The sequence below is a fragment of the Anomalospiza imberbis genome, chromosome 15, assembly GCF_031753505.1.
Source record: "Anomalospiza imberbis isolate Cuckoo-Finch-1a 21T00152 chromosome 15, ASM3175350v1, whole genome shotgun sequence".
Lineage (NCBI taxonomy): Eukaryota > Metazoa > Chordata > Aves > Passeriformes > Viduidae > Anomalospiza > Anomalospiza imberbis.
This window is the reverse complement of record NC_089695.1, coordinates 14,864,516-14,882,780: the sequence shown is the minus strand read 5'-3', so window position 1 is coordinate 14,882,780 and position 18,265 is coordinate 14,864,516. Positions and strand designations below refer to the sequence as shown.

General features: G+C 43.7%; 1 protein-coding gene across 9 annotated transcripts in view; it reads left to right on the top strand.

Moving 5' to 3' along the window:
• EBF1 (EBF transcription factor 1) overlaps positions 1-18,265 on the top strand; it is a 267,442-nt gene that overhangs the window by 7,246 nt on the left and 241,931 nt on the right. For all 9 annotated transcript variants that reach the window (XM_068206044.1, XM_068206047.1, XM_068206042.1 and 6 more), the window contains exons 5-6: positions 4,807-4,880; positions 11,620-11,688. In XM_068206044.1, the coding sequence (XP_068062145.1) occupies positions 4,807-4,880; positions 11,620-11,688 (143 nt within the window). The remainder of the gene's footprint in view (positions 1-4,806; positions 4,881-11,619; positions 11,689-18,265) is intronic.

The following is an 18,265-nucleotide window of genomic DNA, read 5'->3' as shown; positions in this document are numbered from 1 at the left end:
GGTGATTTTAATTTTCTTGTACAGAGAGGAATGGAGAAGTTTGGAATTTGCATGCATGATCAGGACCTGTGTTTGGGAAAATGTAAACTCATCACAGTGGAAAATGTGTTGTTTGGAGTCTGAGGGTGAAAACAAAGCTGAGGATTTTGGAGAGACTGCCTGAGCCAGATGGCCTGGTGCATTCCCAGTCTGGCAGCCCAACTGCTCCCTCCTGTATAATATACAGCCATTTGTTCTGGGATATTTACGCTAGAGCTGTTTCCATGTGAATGTTTGAAAACCATTAAAAATGAACATATTAGGAGAGATAAATTTATTTAATTTGTGTGAATACGTCGATAAGCAGGCTGTGAATCAAAGGCAGAGGGAGACTGGATAAAATAATTAGATGCTTCTGAATTGTGTGTGTGGAGAGGCAGAGCAAGAACTCCCTGTCCTCGCCCCGGGACCAGCTCCGCGCTGCTTGTCCGGGATAAACCTCCCTGGGATGAGTCGAGGTTTTGCCTGGGGAAGGGGTAAAACCTTGGGTAATTGAGGGTTAAGAATTCAAAGCCAAACAAATGCAATTCACAGTATTTTCTCTGTAGATATATAGTGGATACAAGCCTAATCCTCTCTGGGTGAAATTCTGGCCCATCTGAAGTCAATTGCAAAGCGCCTATTGAATTCGGTGGGGCCAGGATTTTATTTTCTCCCTGTGTGTACAGCTGTAAACGTCATTCCAAATCATTTCAGTTCTGTTTTGGAAAAGACCCTAATTTTAATGAGTTTTCCCTTCTCTTTTATTTCTGTAAGGGAGATACTTTGTTTTGTGAGGCAGATGGAATCTGAAAGCAAGTGGATTTAGATGCACGTTGGTGATTTCTCCCCTTCTCTTACTCTTTTAAAATCAAGGCCATGACATAACTGAGTAATATAATGACCATGATCTCATTCCTTCAAGATTGTTTTTCGTCCAGTTCTGAAAGCAGGATTGCTTGACTGGCAAACTGACACCACGAGACGATTCTGTCCTCACTTGTACCAGCATAAATCTGGATTTATTCAGGAATGGTTAAGGACAAAATCAGTCTCTGTATTTTTCCAGATTGTTGGATGATTATTTTATTGCTTTATCTTACTGTGTCTACTGGGGAAAAAGTAGATTAAATGAAAACTGTAGCCTTGACTTGTATACTGCCCCCATTCCTTTTTATTTTGTATTTCTTATTATTTTTTTTTAACAATGAAGTCTGTTGCTGAAAAGTTTAGGTGAATTTTTGGATGTACTTGACTGTGATGTGCTCAGTGCAGTAATTTTTATTTGCTGTTAGGCAGTGAATTGAATTTGATTTAAGTTTTCATGCAGCTTTATTTATATAGAAGTGAGGAAGTCTCATATTTTTGAGACAAATTTTTCGGGGCCGGATTTTGAGGTCCAGTTGTATATGAGTGACTGTTACTCACTTCTTGCAGGAAGGTTACTTGGGTGAGTAACAGCTGGCAAAATGGAAGATAAATTTTGTGGGGAAATGTTTAAGTTGTTCAGGAGAAGAAACGCTATTTTCAAATGCTTACGAATTACCACCGAGTCAAAACGACATGAAGTAAACAAAAAGAAAAAACCCAAAGTCTATAATTTTGCATTTCCTCTGCCGGTGTTTTGTTGTGCGACTCTGATGTGTATCTGCAGGCTTATTTTTAGCTCTGCTGTGGTCTAAGTTTATGCACTGTAACTTTCACTTTGTCTCTCATTAATGTGATCCCTATTTGACAAAATCACGACGACGTTAGTGCAACAGGGAACCCTGACGCAGTCTCCCTGTTTCAAAGCCTGAACTTAAAACCCGCATAATTTATTAAAAAAAAAAATCAAGATATTTTTGTTAAAAAGAGCAGCTTTTCAAATCCAAGAGTTAAACATTTTCACAACATTAACGTAGTAGACCCTTCCTGTAAAAATACTTCTGGCAGCTCTAACGATCTGAAACTTTAGCAGTTCCTGTTTCCTTTTTGAATCTAATTGTAGAATTAATGCTTCAGAGCGGTGCGGTTTGCGAGGCGGTCGAGTATCTGCAGGGCTCTCGGGCAGCCATTCATGGGGGCAAACAGTTGGTGCTTCACACAAGTAAATTGGGACACAGGAGCGGGGAGATGGGGATGAGCTGCTCAGAAATGAGCCCGGCGCGTCCTCCCGCTTCCCAGAATTTCCTAGAAATTCCTGCAGGAATAGGGTAGGCAAGAGGAGCTGCGCTTGACGCGGAGAAAACAAAATGTGCACGGGTGCAACTTCGATAATTGAATGCAAATAAAGTGAGAAGCAAATCCTTAACGTAGAGGCAGGCAGAAGAATGTCATGCACGCAAAGAAGGGATCACTGATGCTAAACACAACAGACAAGGTGATTATGTACCACAGTGTTGACTCTGCCCGTTCATTATTGCTATTTAGTTGAGTTATTTAAGCAGCTACCTGGAGGTTAAGTAAGCACAGCAGTGGGAAGGGGAGAGGAGGAGAGAGGGCAGGGGGAAAAAAGAAAGTAAATTTTGCGTTCTGGTTTGTCGTTTCTAGCACTTCTTTGGCTCCACTGGCAACAAGCTAACCCATCCTGGGTACATTTATTTTAATATTTGGAAGTATGAGAAGAACAAGCTGAGTCCGGCAGCCCTCTCCTCCCATGTCACGTTGTGGTTGCCTGGAAGTGACAGGGGGCTGGAGGTGTTTGTCCCCACTAGAGGCCTCAGAAGTAGATCTACTCTTTCCCCTCCTGCTCTGCATTCTCAGAGGGAGATTATTTTTTAACTGTTGATGAAGTCCAAGTTGTGCCATGAGCTTCCTCCTTGCCTGGCCTGTCCCACTGCCAGGTGGAACCTGATCTGGGGTTTTCTGGAGTCTTTGCAATGTCCCCGCTGACTGACCCCACCAGGTGTCAGCCAGTTACTTCAGTTCTCTGGCTTTGCCTGGAAGAAGCTTCTCCCCATCTTGCCCATTAATGCTGGGAATGAGGCTCTTCTGACTTTATCCCACCTCCTCCTGTAATCCATGTAATTCCATTTTCCAAGGCTTCCTGAATCTGTATCTCTCTTGGGCACTGATGTGGAAGTAGCTTGGGGTGGGGGTTCCAGCTGGGGTCAGGGGGTTGTTGGTGTCTGTGCTGGGGGGGCTTCCTGTGCATCCCCTTTTTCCCAATGCTGGGTTCACAGCTGTTGTCCCTCACTGGTGGAAATGAGGGAGCAGAAGCCAGGTGAGACTCTGGGCCCATTAGTGGCAATTATTGGCAGCCTCTGTTTTATCAGCTATAAAACCCCAGCCCAAGGGCTCTCAGGTTTTAGGGGAGGACCCATAGCAAACCTGAAGTTAAAAAATTAAAACTACCAAAGGTAACACAGGCCCATTCCTGATGTTGTTTATGGAATTATTAAGTAATTTTTTAATGCATGATATTAATATTGCATGTTGCCATTTAATTTGTGTAAGGGTCAGTGCATGCTTCTTCATTTTTGTGTGTGTTGAGATTTGTGCCTGTTCTGGAATACCACACCTCTTACCCTTCATGGGTTGCATTTGTAAGGACTGGAAAAGCAGTTCATTCTATATTAAGGTAACTTACTTTTCTGTCAGTATTTTCCATACTTCCATTTCAAATTGATCTCATTCCTTAAAATGTGTTTAAACCATAGAGCACACTTCTTAAATTTCAGTCTCTATTTTATCGTTAGCTCTAGGGAGACCCATCTCAGATGTCATTTAACCTGCTGAGTTTTTTCCCCCAATTTCTTCTTTTAAATTCTGTGCTTTAGAGGCTGAAAAGGTCACACCACACTCAAGGGCAGTGCTGATGCTCAGATGCAGGGGTGGCCATCCCTCCAAGCCTGGGGCTCTGATCCCAGCTTCAGAGTACCACCCTAAAAAATTCAGAAACCTCAGCGCCAGCAAAAGATGCTGTTGCAAGGGAAACTCCCCTCTTGTTTTGCTGCTGGGAGGCTGGTGCCTGGGAGCAGGGGTGTCTGGAAAACATGACTCTGTGGGACTGAGATGGAAATGCTGTCCCACAGGGGCTGTGAGCACCAACCCAGCTCGTGGGTAACGCCGATCCCTCGCTGCTGGTGCTGCTCGTGGGAGCAAACGTAGACTCCTCTTGAAATGTGAACACACTGCCTTTCCACAGTTTTGGCTTAAAGGATTCTCCCTGTGCTGTCTCAGAGTTAAATTTCTCAAGCTGGTTGAAGCTCTGTTTGTTTTGGTCTCCTCTGCTCTGGTAGGGCCTTCTCACTTATTTATATCCCTGTAACTCTGGAGGTGCTCTCTGGAAAGCGCTGGATCAGGAGGTTCAAGGGAAGAATCAGGCCCAGGCGCTTTCTCAGGAGCTACCAGGAAAATGCCTGGGCTGTGCAGCTTTTTTAATTAAAAATGCATGAGCTCTCTTTTTGGTCTTTTTTTTTTTTTTTAATGAATAGGACCCAAAGTATACCATGCCTTGCTTTTTTTTTTTTTTTTTCTTTCTTTCTTTTTTCCCCTCCCTTCCTTTTAATGCTATTAGGTTTATATTTTATTCTGAATTGAAAAGAAAATTGTGGTTGTCTTGACTACTAAAAAAACCCATCCTACACACTGCTGGAGAGATGTGCAACAGAGAGGAGGGAATTTAGCTGTACTCAGCTTGTGTTGTTTTACAACTGCAGGTCTTGGAGCAGGTTTGGTGGAGATGCCAGCTCTCTTTAGCCCGAGCTGTGGTTTGTAACTCGCTGAGCCTTTGCTTATCATGACATGTTTTGATTTTCTCCAAACTCAACCTCATGTACAACTAAAAATGTGTTTTATTTCTAGGCAATAGTATATGAAGGCCAAGACAAGAACCCAGAAATGTGCCGAGTTCTGCTCACGCATGAAATAATGTGCAGGTAAGAAATATCCCTCTTCCAGTTAATTAGTGATGAGAAGATGAATCTGCCTCCCAAAATCTAGGTTGAACTTACAGCTATTTTCGGACTTAAATTTATCTTTCTTGCATTAAACAATCCCAAAATAACACAGTTCGGTGTGTGTAATTAGCAGCAAGGTCTCAGTTGTCACACTAGTTTTCAATTATTTATAAAGAGTTATTCTTAACAGAATGCTGCTGGTTTTCATTTAGACACTGCAGCCCACAAAAGGTCTCCTCACCGAAATTAACAGTCTATTATAGTCCTGTAGCAATAAACGTCTCTGCCCTCGATTTCTAACAAAAACTCCTCGGCAAAATGACAAAATAGTATTTTTTTTCCTGGATGTGCATCAAGGAGTGAGGTCGGGAGGTGTTGTCCTGGTTGCCGCTCACGCGGGGCTCCCACTCGGCCGGAGTGGAGCAGCTGAAACTTCTCTGTGCAAAAGATGTCGTCTTCTTGATTTTCTTTAAACTTCCCCATGCAGATTTGGGTCTGCCCGGTGCTCTCTTGCCCTGCCAGGGGTTGGTGACTTTAATGCAGTCAAATATCTTCTCCCCCAAACTTTTGCAGCTACTTCCTTCTCTGTTCTGGCTGGTTGAAGTAGGTGAAGCATCCTCTACTTCCTTTTTACCACAGACCCCTTCTCCACCTCAGAGAGCTTGACCTCTCAGTCTCATTAAAGTTAGTGGGTGTTTTTTGCATGTCTGAAAAAATCATTTGTTACATGTTATTCGATGGCAGAAAATAATTCCCTGGTGGAAGATGAGGCATTCTTGCATAAGCTCATTGTTACAATCAGTTGTTTTAAGACTGTAAAAATGCCATTGCATGCGTTGTAACTTTTACAAAACACATTTACTAAAAAGGAGTAACTTGAGGGTAAAAACTAGTACCCACTTCTAAAAGAATAAACTTGGATGAGGGTTTCCTGGCAGGGGAGAGTCTTTGACAAAATACTCAGATGGAAACTTCTCTGTTGGTTGATTTTTTTTTTTTTTTTTTTTTTTTTAAATTCTTGGGATCTGCGTGTTTTGTCCTCCACTGACAGCTCCTCCTGCTAAAATCCTGCTGGGGGGTAGCACCCCATGGTGAAGGCAGAGGAGTTGCTCTCCTTGCTCTGCCAGCTTGGGTGAAACCCTGCACAGCACCGCCTCACCTCAAATTCTTCCTTGCAGCAGGACTTTGGGGCATTTTAGTTTTCAAGTCTTGCTTTTCTTAGGCTGCTTCTATCAGGAAACCAAAGGCTTTGGTTTGCAGCTCCAGAGCAATCAGCAGCTCCAAGAGGTGCCCGAGCCTCTGCTGCTGTTGGGAGCCTCGCTGCTTTGCTGAGGACTCCAGGCCACTTCTGCCTTTTCAAATGGAATCCCAGTCATGCTGACAACTTGTAATGGTCCTAAAATTCATTGGCCCAATTAGCACGACTTTCACACTGGATACCTAGCTAGGAACAATTCATGGAAATATTAAAGGAGGCCCCTGACCTGATAAGACTCAAGTGCCTTTTACTTTTCTCCTGTAACAGACCAGTAAAGCAGTGGGACTGGGCACATGAGTAAAATTAAGCACATGTTCAAGTGCCTGCAGTGTCAGGGTCTGAATCTGCCATTAGTCCTGGGTGATGTGTCCTCTTGATCCTTAACCAGCAAGGTTTGGTGGTAGGAATGGCTAGCTGAGCCAGAATCAAATACTTTAATGAATTAATTTCCTTACAGATACACCAGAAACATAAAGTGTAAGAAGTAAATTAAAACTTTATATAGTGGGCTGAGTTTTAACCAGAAGGCCAAATGCCCACATCACAGATTTATAGCCATTCAATATACCTTGGCTGAGACAAAATTATTTCTGTTCTGGGAACGTGGAAAGATGTGCAGTCATTCCCTTTATTAAAGCACTTTGCACTTTCTTTGTTCTTAAAATTCACTGGCTCAGAAGCTTTATCCTTCTCCTCCTATTTATTTACTGCTAGCCCTTGCTTTGTGTTTCATGGCCATAAGGTGGAGGAGTAGAAAAAAACCAAACTGACTGTAGTAGGCAAATGTTGTGTTGCTGGTTGGGTGGGGGAGACATATTCAAATTTCTTACAGCTCACATTAGATATTTCCCATTTCCTTTGCTGCCCATACGTGTGTAAGAGGGTGCTGTTTGTTTACCAGGCCGCTTGACCCTATTGCACAAATCTGTCATCTATTGTGCTGCTAACACGCTTTTAAATTGCAAATCTGATGCTCTTTAGGGGTCTAGAATGGGAAAAAATTCTCTCTCCACACCATTCTGTTTCTCTTGATTTCTTGCCTGTTGTAAGTGGAAGTTGGGATGTGCTGAATTTGCACCAGGGGTGCAAATGCAGCCTCAATTATAAGCATAAAATTAGAGTCTGTTCCCCATTAATCAGCCCAGCTAATTGCTATGCACTACCATTAGCCATATGGTGTGAAAGACAGCTTGCTCTCCCTAAGATGAAATTTCTTCATTTCAGACATGAAATAGTGAGGGCTCTGTATTTTAAAATAGCTTGTTTTAGATATTTAATTTCTAAACAACTTTCAGCAGTGCTTTCTATCAAGGCTAACTGCACAATAAAACTTTGCATTTATGTGACAAAGCTGGGTATTTATAGTGTACTACAGCTATGGCACGGAGGAGACAAAGAATTCAAATGTGTAAGAGAGTCCTGGCTGTGGCAGGAGAGCGAAGCTGAGGTTTGCTTCAGGTAGCTGTTTATTTCAAAGGATTTCATTGTGTTTTGTCAGATATAAAAATCTACACTGTTGGTGAAAATGTTAATAGCTGGGGAGAATTCACAACCTCAGTGGAATTTATTAGTATTGTAGGCAGCATGGGGAGGGATGTCTATAGTTAATATTGCCTCAACAATTTCCATTATGAAACCTTCAGTGGCTTACAGCTTTGCCAAACTTAAACTGTTCTGGCTGAAATATCCTTTGCAGGGTGTCAGCCTCAGGGTGACTTTCTTTGGAAAGTTTCCGCTAAAATGGTTCAGTGATTTCTGAGAATGAGGCTGAAGTAAAATATGGGTTTTGTCTGTGTAAAATAAGATCTTACAGCTGTTTTGGCAAGGGGGTCCTGCACCTCCACGCTGCAGGGTGAGAAGCCTGTTTGGGGCAGGGGCTGTCCTGATGGCATCACTGGGACCTTGTGCCACATCTCCCACCCGGCCTCACTGGCAACTTGTTGGGGCCTGGCAGCCAAAGTCTCCTTGGTGGTGGCCACGTGCCACGGGCCCCTAATTCCTCATTGTTCATTGTCCCCGGGATACACAAAGCAGAGGCAGGCCAGGCTGGGCACGGCAAGGGAGGGTTTGGGGTGCAGACATTGGGATGAGGAGGCTGCAGGCAGAGATCCTCAGGCACGTGGAAGGGAAGAGGAGGAGGAGGAGGAGGATGGGCAGCAAGGAGACAGGAGGGCAGCAGGTCCCCAGAGGGTTGGGGTGAGGAGAAAGGCAGCAATAAAAGCTGGGGGTGGTGGTGGTGGCCTGGGGAGGAGCAGGATAGGGATGGTGAGGGGTTCAGGAATGAGCCATGAGGATGGCAACAACAGCGGGGTGCTCGGAGATGGGGTGCAGGAGCAGGAAATTATGGCAGGATGCATTACTACCAAGGCCTATTGGTTTTAAAAACAAGCAAACCCCACAGATAAATCAATTTTTGTAGGCTTCTCCTGTGGGCCAACATGGCATTGTGTCCGAGCCGTGGCTCCTGACCCCACCTGGGGAGAGGTGTCATGGAAGAAGAGCAAAGACAAGTCCTTGTCCTCCTGGCTGCAAGGACCTGGCACTCCCTGCTCCTGCACAAAGCCTTGCTGGGAGCTCGAGGGTTTCTGAGTGGTTTGGAGAAGCTCCTGGGAATTTTAAAATTCTTTCAGGGAAAGGAGAAAGGGTGCTGAATATTTAGGAACTTATTTCCAAGTGCTAAGTAGGCACTAAAAGCCAAAGCTTTTGAGGGAAATTGAATTAAAAGCACTTTTAACCAGGTCTGAAACTCAAGATCTGCGTGATGTTTTAATTCTTTGCATAGAAAGACTAGAGTGAAGAGGCCTCCAATTCTGCTGGGGGGGGGGAAGGGTGAGAAACGCAAAAGGCAAATTAAATTTTAAAATAAAATTCTCCAGATCATGGAGGAACATCAGGGCCTCCTTTCCTGCCAGAGGGCCACTCGATGGTGGGATGTGCCAGCCATGCAGCCCCTCCACATCACCCTCACATTGCGGTCAAGGAGTGAGGTCTCCTACTGTCACTTGGGACTACTGGGGTGCACTTTTGGGGAGGTACCCCAATTAAGGGGTCACCTGAGGAGCAGTGAAGTGTTTTCCCTGCTCTCAAAGCTGGGTTGTCCCCACTGGTCAGTGCTTGACGCTTGTGGCAGGAGGTGAGACTGAGGTTTCCCTGTCCCCAGGCACCCGTGGCTGCCTCTCCCTCTGGGTTAATGCCCCAGGAAGGTGCCAACCTCTGAGCCCCGTGGTGTGTGGATGCTGGTATTTGCCCATCTCGTGCTGGGAGCCTGGGAACCTTTGCTTGCCTGAGTAAGTGTGGCAATTTCTGTCCCTCCAGTCTGCTGGGAGAATGTCAGGGCTAGCCCTGATTCACTTCAGTCACAAGAACTGCATTGTCTTAACTTGTGCCAACTCTGTTTCTAATTACATTTTAATCATTTAAAAATGATTAGCAGTTTTTATTGCCTTGTTTGTGGGTAAATTTTCTCACCCCACACATTCTAGCTGCACTCCAATGACAAGTCCTTTTATAGGCAAAAAAGCCCCCGAACGTCCCCATGACTATTTACCTACAGCATATTTTGTTCCTTCCTAAATTTTAATACTTTCAGGGTGCCAAGGCTCTGGCATTTTCTGGTGGATCAATTGTGGTATTGTGCTGTAAAATTAAGCAGTTTTTTTTGGCAATCCTAAACAGTGTAACTTCCACCGAAATGAAGATACTGCACATGTGTTAACTGTGAAAAGTTTCAGCCCTGAATAGTTGCCTTGAAGCTTTTTGCGGTGAAAAGAATTATGTATTTTCCTCTCTTTGAAAACAAAATAATAATTTTTTTTAAAGCCATGTTTAAACAGGCTGTTTTTGTAAAAGCCCCCTATTTTGTTATCTTTAGTGTGGTTAGTTGCTTTATTGCTAATCTTGGTGGGTAACTTTATATTATTCACTCTATTGTTCAGCAACACAAGAGAACCTTTGTCATACTCCCAACAAGGCTATTTATATAGCATGGCACTTCTGAGGGCTTCTTCCTGCCCTGATGTTCTTCCACCTTCTGGGGAAAGGAAAATACTTCATCTGAGAGGGAGAGTGAGCAGTGGTCCCTCCTGACAGCTGCTGAAATACAGGCGAGGTGCAGGTCCCCGTGATGCCACTGGGAACAAACTTAGTGGTTTCCAAAGATTTGGTTGTGTGTGGTTGAGGCTGACCAAAAATTTTTTTTGAACCTGAGATGGGCTCAGGTCTGGCCAGGGAGAGCAGCTGGGGTGGTCCTCACTGCCTGACACTTGGTGCCATCATGGGATGGGGTCCCTGCAGCTGCCCAGGCTTTGTCCAGCAGGTCCTTGGGGACCAAGAAGGACTTGGGAAAGTCAGGAGCTTCTAGGAGCTTCTTGATTTTTATTTTTTTTTTCTTGAAGCTTTGACTTCAATAGGGGAGTTTCTGTTAAGGGACATCAACAAACAGGGTCTTCCCTTGTGAGATGTGGGTTTCCTCCCTGGGGTGAGTGGGTGGGTGAAATCTAAAGGCTTTGCTGACCTTTGTGGCTGTGATTTGGTCTCGTGGGTTTAGATGGGCAGGTGGGAAGAGGAGGGCAGCTCCCTGTCACAGCTCCAAGAGGCACCAGGAGGGATTCTCACCTGGAGCAGGAACGTGTACCTCACCTACAAACTCACCTGCAATATATTTATGCCTCCTTACTGAAAACAACCCTTGACAAGGAATCATCAAAACCCCTCAATTTAACTTCTCTTAGGAAACAATGAGCCACCTTAGCTCAAAAAGAATCCCAGCCTCGAGGTCAGCCATGGAGCAGTGCTTTGGGAGACACAGCTTATATTTCACATGCCTGCTTTGTATCTGACCTGATGCAGGGCACCAGAGCCCTGAGCAGAGCTCTCCCTGGCATTAGTGATCATTAACATGCTCGGAAAACTTGGGGAAACAGGCGCGCTCGAGCATAAAAAGCTGCTGCTGCTGCTTGCATTTCAGCTCCCCCATTAACACCAGTGCTTCTTAGAGGGAGAATAATTGTGCTTTTGGAGTTTGGGGGGAGGTTTGCCAGTAGCTGGGAATTGTGTGGAAGCAGGAATATCTTGTGGATGTGTAACACAAGCGTTAAGCAAATGCAAAAACCAGGCTCAGCAGGGAAAAATCTGCCTTATTTTGTGTGCCAGCGTCTGCGGGACAACTGTTAAACCCCGCGGAAAAGAGGCTACAAATAGGCAGCTCTCCCTGTTTTGGGCGATCCTTGAATTATTATTTGTGAAAGGGGCAAAACCCCTCTCTTTTTGTATTTTCCGTTGCTAACCAGCTGTGCAAGAAGTTAAACATGGTAATTAACCCATATGTGACCCAGTACATTTGACTGATTTGCAGGCAGGGCCGGCAGGGTAACTCGAGCCGGCAATTTGAACCCAACATGTTGGTAATGATGATTTTACAGTGTAATGGTCGCACTAAATCCTTTCGCTTTTGCTCTCTAGCCGCTGTTGTGACAAGAAAAGCTGTGGCAACAGAAATGAGACTCCATCAGATCCAGTGATAATTGACAGGTAAGGACTGCTATTGTTTCCTTCCATTTTTTTTTTTTCTTCCTCCCTCTCCTCATTATAATCAAACACCTGCCCCGTGTTGCTAATAGGGAAGAATTAGGAGGCTATGCGGATGAAATTTTGGGTTTTTTTGATACAGAATTAGTTGTGCTTTGCAGTTGTGATTGCCTTGGAAGGGCCATATGTGGGAAAATGTCGGGATACTGGAGTGCCCTGCTCTGTGGAGAGCTCCAGCTCTTGTAACTGATTCCTGTGCATAAAGAGGAGATTTTTCTTTCTGACTTTCTGTGACTCAATTCACATGCTATGCCAGGGAAGCTTCAGGAATAAAATAATAATAGTTTGTGATTTATGAAATGTGGTTGGGTGCTTATAAATATTTAACTTTTATTTGAAAAATGTTTGAATCATTATCACTTAGCTACTGTAGTTCTGTTGGATGCAATCCATCTACATTTTAAGGCTTTTATTTATGCATAAAAACAGTTAAGAAATAGATCTGCAATGTAAGGTTTTTTTCCCTCCTCTTATTTTCTTTGGTTGGAATACTATTTTGACTGTATTGTCAGTTGATTAATTCATTTTTGCCTGTCTTAATTATTGTGTTTTTAAACAGATCCATATTGCTAATCTGACATCACTGAGTAAATCATTGTAGTACAATACATCTATTCCTGTTGTTCTGAGCCGTGTGTAGTTTCTGTTGCTTGCCAATTATGCAAAATGGTAGCCAAAGAGACATTTTTACATTTTTGTTGTCCAAAGCTGTGTGGGATAGCCAGGGTATTGTGCAGCATTACTCCAGAGGAGTTAAAGGGCCACCAAGCACCGAAAGTGCCTGTCAGGGCTGTGGAGAGCAACACCCTGCACTGAGCTGTGAACAGGGGGACCCCAAAAACACAGGGGTGAGGGCACAGAGCATGTGCCTCTCCTTGCATTGGTGTCTGAGTCGTGTTTGCTGTATGAAGTTCACAGAATCTTCCATGCCAGAGCATCCATTTTATGAAAGAAGGTGAGCTGGGTTTGATGTGTTGGGGACCCTCCTGGAGAGCAGTCCAGAGCCTGGTGCTCATCCCAGCTCCCCATTCTTGGATGGGTTGGGTAGGAAAGTGCTTTTATTGGATGCTTGTAGCAGATGTTTTGATTAGCTGTAATAAGTAGTCCTGAGAATGTTTAAATCTCAGAAGATATCCCTATCTATTTTTAACTAGGCATATTTTCATCTTCTCTGAGCATCAGGTAGCACCAGAAGAAGTGTGTGTGGGGGAAAGCCCCCCAGTGAAACCTATATAGAGCTGTGTTTTATAAGCATGCTGCAGAGCTGAACACTATAAACATGGTGTTAGAGTGGCATTTTGAGCAACATGAAAGCTACAAAATTCACATGAATTTTTCATTGTACTGGAAAGTGAGATGTTAAGATGCTAATGGCAGGTTTACAGAAATATTTTGCTTAACTATCTAGTATGCAAAACTGCCAGTTGCAAATAATTTTAAATTTTGAAAGCCAGAGATGCTTTCTTTTACATGCTTCCTGCAAAATGAGGAAAATAGGTACAGGGAAAAACACAGCTTTATCTTCCTAGCAGTGATCCATTCCTCAGTCTTTACATAAATTGATGCAATAGTTACCAATTTTGAAGTTTCTTCTTAAAATGCAAGGTAAACACTGTTCAAAGCTGATAATACAAACCCTGCCTCGCCACCCGCACTGAATCACACTTGGCTTGTGAATGGGTTAAGCTTTTAAGTTCTTCACTTGGTTTTAAATTGTGACTTTGATACAGGAGGTTGATATGACTGTGGTTTGAATAACACTTGATTTTGACCTGTTCCTGTGGGTTGCAATGGCATAAGAAATTTGACTCAGCAGTACTGTAATTAGCCCTCCCTGTGTTTTTGAAACAGGATTGTGTTACCTGGATTGCATTAGTGGGGCTTCTATTGTTGCCGCTTCGCATCTGTCCCAGTAGGGTACTTAAAACCTTTTCTTGGCTGGGGCTAGTTCAAACAATTTAGGCCAAGCAAGTATGTGCTTTATACAGTTAGTAGCTTTAGTGATGTTTCTTGTGACATTTATCCTATTCATTTTTCTTGTCCCCTTTGGTTTGGAAAAGATGAAGTGATTTATATGGAGCCTTTTTACCTGGAAACGCGTCCTTTAAAACTGTTCTGAGATTAAAATGTCTGCACAAGTCAGGCCATGTGTTTGGTTGTGCTCCATTGTCACTTCTCCATGCACACAGTTTTTAACTATTATGTCAGCTGATATGCAAAGCCATATTTAGTTATTTTTATTTGCACTGAGCTTAGAGAATTCATTTACCATTTGGGCTAAAGCACTCCCACATGCCTGATGCTCTGATCAAGTCTTTGCCTATGGATTTAATCTAACTCTTGCATCAAATCTTGTGAATCCACAGACTCTGACCTAACATAGAGTTTAACATAGAATTTATCCATGGGATTTTTGACATATGTACTTACATGGAAATGTTATCCTCTTCTGACAAGTTGGAACGCTATTTGGGATTGATTAATTCTCTTTGATGAGGCTGGAGAGACTTGGGATAGAGAGGGCTCTGGCTTTGTGGTGGTTTGGTGAACTTGGAGAAAAGGCCCTTCGGCAACTTCAAAGTTACATGTGTTGTATTCTTCTTCAAACCCTGGATACATGTGAAATCAAATTGTATATTTCTCTTTAATGAAAATGTGAGTTTTAAGATAGAAAGTCTGTAGCTGTGTTTGAAACAGGATATGACTTTATTCCTTATAAAATTGTTTTATACTTTGCTCTATTACAGTATCAGCAGATACAGCAGTGAAAGGGACCTAAAGAAATTTATACTCATGTAAAATAGTGATTTAAATTTTCTCTGGAGAACAAAATTAGTTTATTATGATTACAGAGCAGTCATCCAAGGAAGTTTCTTGGAAACCTGTGTGTGTCTGTATCATCTTCTTAGCATAGACTGTATATTTTATTGCTAATCCAGTTACATGTGCTGAGATGAAGATCTGATGAACAGGAACTCATTTTAAAAGGGGTATTATTGTCACAATACAAATGCACAATTCCTCCTACGAGTGCAGTGGCAGGGCTGTATTGTAATCACACTTAAAGAAAACACAGAGCACTTCCTGTTATTAAATTAAATTCTAGATTGATTTAACTTTCAAATTGTAACTCATATTTGAATTTAAAAGGTTCGCAATAAAATTCCTGTGAAGAAATTGAATAAATTGTAGTTTTATTACCACTCTGGATATCCTGGTATCCTAACCTTTTTCCTTACAGTTATCTTAGTTCAATAAATAAAACCTCATTAGACTATTCCCATTTCAACGAGTTTATTAAATTTTACAGGAGTAATTAGCATAAGCTGTGCTAATTTTTCTGGAAGACTAATGAGAGAGCTTCCTAATTAGGTTTGCTTTGTAAGAATCAGAAAAGATGATAATGACAAAAGTCACATAGGGGAGAAATTGGGGCTTTATATTATTTCTTGGTTCAGGAAAAAGGCTCCTCTCTTGGCACTCTGTTCCAAACTTTTAAACCCAATTTGCCATTGTCAGGACCGATATTTAATGGTGTTACCAGTGCCTGCTGGGGCTTCTTTACCTTTTATGGCTGCATCCAGTCAATAGGAGTCCTACTGACTGATAAAATAGGAATAGCCACTGCAATCCCAAATATAGCGGCAGAAAATACGTATTCCATATATATCATATATATCCTGCTTGAGACATTGCATGGAAAAGGGGCTGAAACAGGCAGTTCCTGGCTCATCCCAAATTTTGCTTCTTCCCAGAGTACTTGAGCAGGCTGATGACAGTGACCTGGCATTGGCTTTGCTAATATTTACCAATAGAGGCAGGACCTGTAGTGAGAATCTGGCCACTGTCTATCTTTTGGATTGATAATCTTTAGGTGAGGTAGAAGTCAAGGGGCTTGGTGCTGGAGCCCCCCTGGGAGGGACTCTGTGACCTTTGGTGGCAGGGGATGGCCAGGGCTTCTCCTGGCCCTGCTCTGGTAATACACTGAAGGTCTTCATGTGGCATTTTGGATGCAGTTTGGGAGCAATGAGGAGGTTTGTGCCTTTCCAGTGCCCTCACAGCTCTTGTCCATGGAGCAGGGGTGGGGACTCATGGATTGGAGGTTGTAATATTTCCTATACCTTGTTATCAGATGATACCAAAGTACATTTTAATGCATGACCTCCTGCCAGTGTCTGAGAGGCCTCTGTGCTTCCAACATGTGCAGGATGCTCATCTGGGCTCTCTGTGACCTGTCCCAGCACACTCAGCCAACTCACCTACAGATGGATTTGAAATCTTTCTGCCTGTAACCTGAAAAATTTTATGTTTGTGGGTAGAATTTCACCGTGCAAGGACATGAAAAACTCATTACTTCTGTTTTACTGCTTTACAAGCCATCAGGTAGTGGGTTGTATTTTACAAGCTTGATCATCTTTTCATCCTAAATACCAGGCAGGTGGAAAAGTGACTGGGAGGACTGTATCACACTCCCTGCAAGCACACTGCTTAAGTAGATGTGGCAAATAATGCATTTTGCAGTAGCTTTCCATGTCTGGAGAGAGGGGGAAGGAGATGCAGGCAGAACCTGCCCTCCAGGAGAGGGGATGAGGCGGGTTTTGTTGACAGGGAGCTGCTGAGGGATGCTTTGCTGCAGGGGATGGGGTCAGTGCTGGAGCTGATCCCCACCAGCCTACAGGAACGTGGGCTCGTCTCAGCAAAGTGGCAGGAGATGCCAGCTGCTCTGGCAGTGACCCCTTGGCAGTTCCTGCCCTGTCCTGGTTCTATCCTTGTCCCCCTGACCATGCCAGTACCAGAACCTGGCTGTGGAGTCAGGGAAGCTGTGTCTGCCAGTGCCCTTTTGCCCCCTTGCTTGCACCAGGGATGGGCTGTGGGAGCCTGGGGGTCCCATCGCTGCTGGCTCCTTGGGTGGGTTTTCCACACAGAAGGAGCAGGAGGGCAGGCATGGAGCACTCTGATAGACAGCCTAGGTGCAAAATGTCCCTGGGTGTGAATATTTGGCTGTTATCTGGAATTTTGTGCTGGAAAGCTCTCCCTCCTCCCCTCCACCACCATTGCTGTGCCCCTTCCAGAGCTAGATGGGAGTTATTGCTCCATCAGGGAGGAGTCAGAGGAGCAGAAGCTGGGTGACAGAGCTACCTCCAGCACTGCACAGAGATGTCTCCCAGGCTGTCTTTTCAGGCTGTGCTGCTGCCTACACCCCCTGGGCCTCTGAGCAGGGTGTTCAGAGAGAGAAGCTGGCCTCGAGCGCTTCATGCGAGCTCCGGGAGCCTGTGAGCCCACACATTTCTGAGAGGGGAGGGACCCAAACACACATCCTCCAGGATTTGGTTGTGATTGATGCAGCTGAGAAGCATTACCCAGAACATTTCCCACATGACTTAGGCAACCAAAGGCATTTTGAGCTGTTGTGAGATAAATGGGACACTGATCAGTAGATGCTTCTCACACTGAGATTCAGGCTTGCATGCTTGCCTCTCTACGAGTGCTCCTCATGCATGTGGTGTCAGCCTTCTTTCTGGTGATGAAATCACTAGAGCTGGGGGTAACTTTGTAAAGATTCTTGCAAAAATCTCTTGGTTTCAGCCTGTTGGGGTTGGCACATATCACTGCTGCTTATAAATTCCTTTATTTTGCTCTTGGGGCTGAATGAACTTGGTCAGGGTCAAAACAGCTTCTGCTTATTGTTTGTTTGATTACTCTTCTGTCTGCCTCCAAGTGTAAGAATTTTTGTGTGATTTCAGAAGTATTATGCAAAACCTTAATTTGGTCTGAGCTTCGCTCAGAAGATTTGTGAGTTTCTGAGCAAACCTGTTCTGAGTTTTCAGTTTGTTATTAAATCCCAAACCAGGCAAGCCTTATGTGGTTTTGGGTTTCACTGCAAACATTTCACACTACTCTAATAGTTACTTGCTTCTCAGTGATGCCTTTTGAATCCACAGCTAGTGTTTGGGGCTTTAGTTAACTGTGATCTTATGCTTGATTATTACTATTTAATATCATTCGTGATGTAGCAGAGGCTTCTATTGCAAAGCAGACCCATTGTGCTGAATGCTCTGTAATTTCTAAGCAGGGAGATGATCCCATTCCTGAAGAAAAATGGTTCTCCTGATGCAGACTAAAAATTGAGATTTTTCTAGGGAGACTAAAAAACTTGTGTTGAATGTCCTGGGGATGAGGGGAACTGAAGAAAAGATTGCTGCTTTTGGCATTTGACTGCCAGTGCTCGCCCACAGCCATGGCCTTGGCCAGCTGTGACTTGAGTGCACACATGGGATGTGTTGGCCCTGCAGCCTGTCCATATCAGTAAATCCCTTGGGCTCTTCCTGAAAATCTGTTCAGCAAGGGTTAACAATTTTAGGAGAGTGAATTAGTTTGTTTTAGTCCACAAAGTCAATCCTGAAGACCCTGTGAATTTTCTTGTGCAAAGGAATCTAACTGAGACTTCATGGATTATTCTGCTGCTCCGTTCTTGTGTCAGGATTTGGGTATTTGAGATTAGAGCTGCTTTAAAATTTTG